The 8,518-nt window shown below is 36.1% G+C and overlaps 1 protein-coding gene across 1 annotated transcript; it reads left to right on the top strand.

Moving 5' to 3' along the window:
• The first annotated feature begins 3,015 nt into the window (after positions 1-3,015).
• Positions 3,016-3,771, top strand: LOC121791130 (uncharacterized protein At5g65660-like). The gene is made up of 2 exons (XM_042189163.1): positions 3,016-3,351; positions 3,460-3,771. Exons 1-2 carry the CDS (start codon positions 3,127-3,129, stop codon positions 3,628-3,630), a joined length of 396 nt encoding a protein of 131 aa, XP_042045097.1. The 5' UTR covers positions 3,016-3,126; the 3' UTR covers positions 3,631-3,771.
• Positions 3,772-8,518: the final 4,747 nt, after the last annotated feature.

Raw genomic sequence — 8,518 nt, 5'->3', positions numbered from 1 at the left:
TCTTGTTTCTTTTATTTTCAATCTTATGAAATTCTCGAGGAAGATTCAAAAATTGTACTATTATTTTTTTAAATTTATGTTCCAAACTTGGAGCTTAATGTCACTAGTTATTGTCACTACTCACTAGGGAATCCACTTAGTGATTACAGAGATTTTCAAGAAGAAAATGATATAAAGAAGGGAAAGACCAATGACTTAAACAGTAATTTTCACGAGTTGTGCATAAATGCTTTGAAATTATATGGTACGTAATCAATAACAGAAAATTCATTGCAAAATTGAATTTGACCTCTATTTACTTAGATTGTATCCATCAAATTATTGATATTTAAAATTCGACAGAGTGAAAATTGAAATGACAAAATAAAAAAAAATCCCATTAATTTTTATTTGAAATCACTCTAATTGCGAGATATAGCTAGAGCCGGTAAGAACGTTCTTTATTTGAATTTAATCCATAAGAATTACTAGTAAAATATTAATTGCATGTCTTGATTTTTTTTATTATCAAACACTAAAGTCGAGATTGATGGCAACTATTCATCATTCTCCAGCAGAGATATTTTCAGTTTTGGCCTTCAGGTGCCCCAAGGGTCACAACAAAAGTAGTCTGATTCAATTTGTCCCTTGTAATATTTCTTACAACTTTCATCACATACTATATATATTTAAAATGATAATCATATTTATGGTGATAATCTAATAGCCTATCATTTTATGAGTTAAAAATATCATATTTACTAAAAATAATATTTATATACTATAAAATCATATATATATATAGAATGATACTTTTAATCCATAAAATGATATTCTATTTTATAAAATAATATACTTCATTAATAGAATGATAGATTATTAAGTTATAGTCATAAATATAAGTTATTATATAATAACACCCTTATATATATTCAAAGTAAAAAAATTCAAGTACGATTTGTACGAGGAAAATGAGATATAATCTATTCAGCAAAGTGATAGGCTCGAGATCCATGTTCATCTAATCAAATGATGGGAGGATTGTACGAATAATTTTTTTATGGACAAGTGGGATTCAAGATTGACTATTCCTTGTCAGCATAAGATTGAAATTATTTTTTTTAATAATATACCTCTAGAGTTATAAATTGAGTTAATTAACAACTAGGATCATATATGTGATTCGTATACTAAATTTAGGTATTTTATTAGGAAGACAACATTGAGAGAATTCTAGTGGTTGAAGACCTTTTTATGATCTGTAATGTGTAAACAAATGAGTATATAGACCAAATTTCATTGCTCTTCTTTTCCTCAAGTACAAAATACTACTATATTTTAATAAAACCGCGACTAAAGTTTAAATTTACTTTGTTTTATAATTATATTATACTCATATTTTTAATAATTGAATAGAGATTTTTAAAAGTTAAACGGGTTTTAAATAAAATGCAATACACAAGAACACATGGCGGGCGGCCGCAATTATCATATTAATAACTAATTAATAGTAATAATTAGTTTGGGGTTAATCGATAGTTATTTGGGAATTAAGTATGAGTTAAAATAGTTATTAATAATAAGAATTATGGATTATGGTAATCTTTGATTCATGGTATTAATTTTCATTTAGAAATCATAACTGTATTTAATTAGGACGAATATGCTTCTTCCAAATGTGATTTGCCTGCCTTGCAAATATGATGTACCTTCCAAATGTGACTTACATTCCATACATAATTTGCAAGCCATCACATGATGCATTTGCAATAACATAGAAAAAAAACTCTTTACCCCTAGAAATTACTCCCTCCGTCAGATGACCCATTCCTTGGACGGCACGAGAATTTATGCAATTTTGTTTTGTGTGTAAAGCGGAGTGAGTAAAGTCAGAGAGAGAATAAAGTAGAGAGAAAAGTAGTTTCATTTTTAATAATGGGCCATCCTGATTGGGACAAACTAAAAAGAAAAGTGAGTCATCTTCAATGGGACAGAGAGAGTACTAAGTATAGCTGCCATCCATTAATGAATGAATGTATACTCACAATTTCCTAGTTCATGTACTTTTATTCGTTCTATTATAAATGAATGTATAATCACAATTTCTCTAGTTTTCATATACTTTTATTCGTTCTATTATAATGAATGTGTAATTAAAATTTCTCTAGTTTTCATATACTTTTATTCGTTCTATTATAAATCATTTTAAAAATTTCCTACTTAAATTGAGTTATTTACATATCAAAATAATTACTCTATTTTATTTTATTATCTCTTTACTTTTCAATTTTATTTTCTGTCCATTTAAGTTAACTCTCTAAACATCATTTAATTCTCTCTTCATTTTTCTATTTTATTCTCTTTCTATTTAACTTTTTAAACATTAATTATATTCTATCTTCATTTTTCTACTTTATTTTCTAACAATTTATATCTTCAAACATCAATTTTATAAAATTCCATATCTACAATAAATGTCTCAATTATGACATGACAAGATAGTAAGTGATTAATATTATTACGATATCAAACAATAAACAAAGGTAAGCACTAGCAAACCGTAAAGCGTAGGCGCAAAAAGAGCTATTAAAACAAAATCTAAAAATTTTCACACTTGCTTTTACCCAAATTCTCTCGCACAAAACAAGCAAATCAAACGCCGCTTTCATGTCCACCCATTGCTTGCACATTACAATGGGCCATCCCCAAAAACCTAAAAATATGTACAAAGAGAAAACTAAATTTCTTCAAATATCTTACATTAGTGCATTCAGATGCATGATGCATTCCATCTAATAAATTTTAATCAAAAATTGATGAGTCTTGATTAGAATAATGAATACACCTAGATATAGATAATTTTTTTATATATGAAACATAATTATATGTTCAATTGAAAAAAGAGAATTAGTGAAATTGATAGGTACCAAACTTGAGTGGGGCAAGGCAAGTAGCAGCAGCAGCCAGCCCCAATTAATTTCCGTACCCCAAAATGTACCTCAATACGTTTATAAATAAGGGCATCCCTCTCCCATTTCTCCCACACATCGTTTCCTTCTCTCTCATTCCATTCCACCCATAGCTGCTTTGCACCTCGAATGAGGGGAGTGGTGAGTTCATCAACTCATACAATCACACAATTAGAGGATGGACAGTCCATACCACGGTGGTGCGCCGGTTACCAGCCACGGCGGAGGTTCACGCCCTTCCCTAGGGTTCCCTCTCGGCACCGTTCTCTTACTGGTCGTCATTTTCAGCCTCAGCGGCATCTTCTCCTGCTGCTACCACTGGGACAAACTCCGCCGCACTCTCTCTCTCGATTCCGCCGACATCGAGGCCGACGCTGATCTCAAGCCGAAACCCCCAAACACGGTACACATTTGATTGAATCTCAAATTGGTGCAATCGGATTGTCGCTACTTCAATTCAACCTAAATTTGGATCGATTTGAGTTTAATTTGTTGATTTCGTGAATTTCAGGATTTGAATCGAAAGGAGAATCAGAGCTTGCCTGTGATAATGCCGGGAGATAATGTTCCGAAATTCATAGCATTACCGTGCCCTTGCCAGCCGCCGCGGCAGGGCAGCGTCGTGCTGGAGGTGGAGAAGCCGCCGGCGAAGCCGCCGCATATCGCCGTGCCGTTCTACTGAAGTAAGGGCCGCCGCGATCGAATTCCATTCCTTAGTGTATAGATTTTTAGAGGACCTTTTACGCCTTTTTTTTGCTGCTCTTTCTTTCGTTATTTTGATGGAACTTTTTCGTTAAGTTTATGAATATAACATTTTTACACATGAATTTTTTTATCATTCAAGAATTAAAAATAAAAACAAATGATTTTTAGGTATAAACTTATAATTTCCGGAAATTGTGAAAAACCATGTTTCTAGACTCGGAATTACTGCCTCAAGTATACATATTATAATAATCCCAGAATTTTAATTAATCTTACTTAATTATGTTGACTAAGAAATTAAGAATTAATTATGTAACAATGGCGCTAGTAAGTTTTTATTGCAATTGTCTGATAATTCCTTCCAAAAAACCATTTGTCTGGCTTAATCATATGCACATGACCTTAATTGTCTTATGTTTACTTGAATTACTTGAATTTGAAAAAACTTAAATTACTTGACGGTATCTCAAGTTAAATTACTTGAATTTGAAAGAAGTTGGTGAATGGTGATACGATGCGGAAAATGATGACATTTTGCCTGGATATTATTTATGATAAATATGACTACAGATTTAAAATTATACATTTATAAAAAAAATCACAAAATAGAAATGATATTTAGACAAACCACAAAAAAATCGACTTTTGATGCTCTGTTAATCAAAATTTCGTAGGCCGAAACAGGGGCCTACAGTATTTTTGATACTATAAAATTAATAGTTTAAAGTTTACTTAAAATTCTAATAGTTTGGGGCATTTTCTATAAAGTTGGCATAAATTAGGATATAATTATAAAGTGATAATTAGGATATTTATTAAATACTAGCGTGATTGCAATTTGAATATTACTGTATAACAAAGAAGCAATAGGTGGTTACGTTTTAAATTGTTTTTATGTTGGGAAAAGGAAAAGTGTGACAAATAAATTTCAACTATCATTATTACACGCATGAATTTCGATTGAATGCCTCCGAGTTTTATGTTTTAATAATTTAGATGTCTGGTCCTTTATTATTGTTAAGAGCATTTGGGGCGCCCATCATGCACCATCATGCACCGCCACGTCGTCTTTTTTATCCTCCTACCCTTCCACCTGCAATAGAGCGCCCTATGGGACGCCCTAAGGCGCGCCTTATAGGTTTTACTATTGTTTTGTTAACTAATTTAAATATTTTCAAAATATATAATGCAAACTAATTAAAAAACGCAACGATTAAATAAAAACCGACGAAGACTACATTGATTAAATAAAAGTTAAACGATTCAAGTTGGCTAATCTACGAATCCGTACGAATCGGGTTGGAGACGGCTCCATATCAGACAAACCGTATGAATCCGTACTGAATTCGGGATCGTACTGCGCGTTGGCGTCGAACGACCGATATTCGTCGGGTTCTGTACCCGGCCAACGCGCATCACCCCCAAACATCGGACTTTGGGACTTGAATCCATTTTCGTAGTAAATGTGAGTTTCAAGAGTGGAATCGTGAAATGAAATGTTACAAATGAAGGTGGGGTAGAGAGTATTTAAACAAATTTAGCATTAAAAAAATAAAAAACGCGTGCCATCGGGCGCGCCATCGTCCGCGTCGCCCACAATGGCGCCCGATGGCCTATCGGGCGCGCTTCTACCGCGGACGAAGCATAGGGCGTGGGCTTAGGGCGTCGCATCGTCCGGGCACCCACAATGGTGCCCGATGGCGCGCCCGAGGACGATGGCACGCATCGGACGCGCCTTCGGGCGCCCCATTGTGGATGCTATAAATAAAGGAAAGATTTAGAGGTCCTTTGTGATGGATTTGAATACAAAAAATTTTTCTTTCTACATTAACCACCCTATTATTAGGTTAATCTACAAATATGTTAATCATTTTGAATTTTATATGCTATTTTGGAAACATTATGGCATTTTGGAATCTATTGTTTGACTTACATATATTTCTTTGAAATATATTTTTATAATTATTAAGTTAACCGTGAATATATATTATTAAGCCCACCTACTATTTTTCCCCCTATTTTCAAATATGTGAAATCTTTTGAAAAATACTAGTTGTGGCTATATTTATTTTGTCTCACAGCTGTTGTCCCTGCACAAGACATATTCCTTCCGTTCTAAAGTAGTGGAATCATTTTATCATTTTGTTATGTTCTTTTTGTTCTAAAATAATGAAGTCATTTTGTCATTTTGGTACGTTACTGGAGTCATTTTCTTTTTAAGTAAAAGTCAACACATTTATTCTCACCTGCTTAAACTCTCTTACTTTATTTTCTCTCTTTATCTATCTATCTTTTTCATTTCCTACTTTATTCTTCCTTTACTTAACTCAATTAACACATTTTTTTAAATTATGTGCCGAAAAAAAACATTTCCACTACTATGGAACGAAGGGCGGACATGATATGTCTAATTACGAATGAAATGATAATTTTATATACTCCCACATAGGAATTAGTTCTCATGAACATATGAATAATTATTCTTTCCACTTCTTTCATACTCCTATTATATATTCCTAAATCTTGTTCTCACCAGGAGTATGATGTATTATATATTCTGTTAAACTGTTTTAAAATTTAATTTTAATTAGCTAAATCTTGTAAAAAATCTCTTGTTATACGTAATTACCATAAGGCCACCAGCAACGCGTCCCGCGGGTGGCTCGTATCTCGTCCCGCCGAGACGAGACAGCGGCAAGACGCGTTGCAGCGTCCCGTCTCGTCCCGGTCTCACCGAGACGCCCGTCCCACCGAGACGGATCACGGGCTCCGGCGCTATGCGTGACGCCCGCGAGTGGGCTTCATCACGCTGACGCAATAAATCATTTTTTTAATTCAAATTTAATAAAAAAATAAAATAAAAATCGAAAACGGTAATATTACCTTTTTTCGACCGTTTTCCTTTTTTATATTTATTTTTACTCTACAAATACTCATTTTTCATCCTCATTTCACACACAAATACACATCTATGCTTCCCAAATCATCTCCATTCCCTCCAATTTTCATCTAACCTCTCCAATTGTCATCACAAAATATCCGGCGACGGCAACTATGGCGGTGGCGGCTCCGGCGGGTTTGACATCAACGCGTTCGGCGACTGGGGGCATGATAATGTCCTGGGTGGTTCCAGCTCCGGTTCATCGACACCGGACACCCCGGGCTCGTCGACGCCGGCGGGGTACCAACCACCCCCATTTTAATGTTGATGCATACGCTCGTCCCTCCGCCCCGAGGAGTTCGCAGGGATTATCCCAAATTCGGGAGGATTATCCGGATGAACCCACTCCGGAAGGAGGACGAGGCGATGGAAGCTCCAGGGCGGTGGAGGAAGAGGCGGAGGCGGCCGAGGAGGAGGAGGATGTAGGCCGGCATCCGTACAGCCACAAGGACACGATGGCTGTGTACAACGCCTGGATCAGCGTCTCGTACGATCACATCGTCGGGAATCAACAAACCCGAAAGTGCTTTTGGGAAAAGGTCACCGAGGCCTACAACGAGATTAAGCCGAAGGGGTCCCTATGCCGCACATTGAAGATACTTCACGCTCACTTTGACCGAGTCGATAGAGAGGTCAAAAAATTCTGCGGCATCTACAAGAACGAAGCGGCTCATTACCAAAGCGGAGCCACGGGAGCCGACATTCTGAGATCGGTTTTGCGAGTCTATTTCGAAGACACCAGCAAAGAATTCAGACATGTCGATGTTTGGGAGGCCGTCAAAGACGAGGAAAGGTGGGCCGGCGGTGTCCGGTCCAGCTCTGGCTCGACCTCGAAGCGCACGAAGCACACGTCGGGTGGCCAATACTCATCTAGTGGGGGAGGTTCGGGCAGCGCCGCACAAGAGGTTGCCTCGCAGGAGGTTGAGGGCACGGCAGACGATGCCGGGGGATCCTCCCGTGGGCGCCGTCGGCCGCAAGGGACCATGGCGACGAAGGCGGCTAGAGGAAGGAGGGGCCGAGGCGAATCAAGCCAGGCGGGCTCGGTCTCGGGCTCGAACACCCTATTGTCCATGTACTTGACTGCCACGATGACGGACAGTTCCCGCATGGCACCTCCACAATATCAAGCCCATCTTGCCGAAATTGAGTATATAGCAAGAGAAATTGGTATTCCGCCTCCAGGTAGCTTGAGTGCACCGCCACCGCCTTCGGGGATGATTCGCCGGCGGAGTAGTTTTTTTTAATTTCTATAAAATTGTATTTTAAATTATGCAATTTTTATTTTTTTAGGATTTTAATTATGTGTTTTTTTTAAATTTTAAGTTGTATTTTATTTTATGTTGTAATTTTATTTTATTTAATGAAATGTGTTTTTATTAATTGAATTTGTTGGAAATAAAGATAAAAAATGAAATTGATTGAATAGAAAGTTAAGAGATGATTAATAGACGGATAAGAGGTGGAGGGTTGCAGGTTCTGTCTCTTAGTTAAGAGATAGAATGAAAAGTACAGTGGGGCCATGAATAGTTAAGGGATGAGACGGTTAAGAGACGGATAAGAGGCAGCGTTGCAGATGACCTAAGTATTTACTAGTAGTATATACTATCAATTTGAGTCCTACCTACGTGTTGCTTGTGGTTCCACATCATATTAATACTAGTAGTACTATAATTACAGTCTATATTAACATTTTCACGAGTACTGATTTGGATGTTGTCTCTAACAAATTTTTGAAGGAATAATTTAAAAACCTCTGGCTCAAAATTTGTGGAATTAAGGTAGGTATGTATAAATATTGAACATTAATTAAAACAGTTAATTTATTATTATATTATAAATATTCGTTAAACTAAATAAGTATGTTATGGCTGCATCCGCATAGTTTTATGTGAAAATCTATAAATAAACGTTTAAGTGTGTTTCT

Source organism: Salvia splendens, unplaced genomic scaffold (assembly GCF_004379255.2).
Source record: "Salvia splendens isolate huo1 unplaced genomic scaffold, SspV2 ctg730, whole genome shotgun sequence".
Classification (NCBI taxonomy): domain Eukaryota; kingdom Viridiplantae; phylum Streptophyta; class Magnoliopsida; order Lamiales; family Lamiaceae; genus Salvia; species Salvia splendens.
Note: the sequence above shows the minus strand (reverse complement) of the source record. Positions and strands in the feature narration are given on the sequence as shown.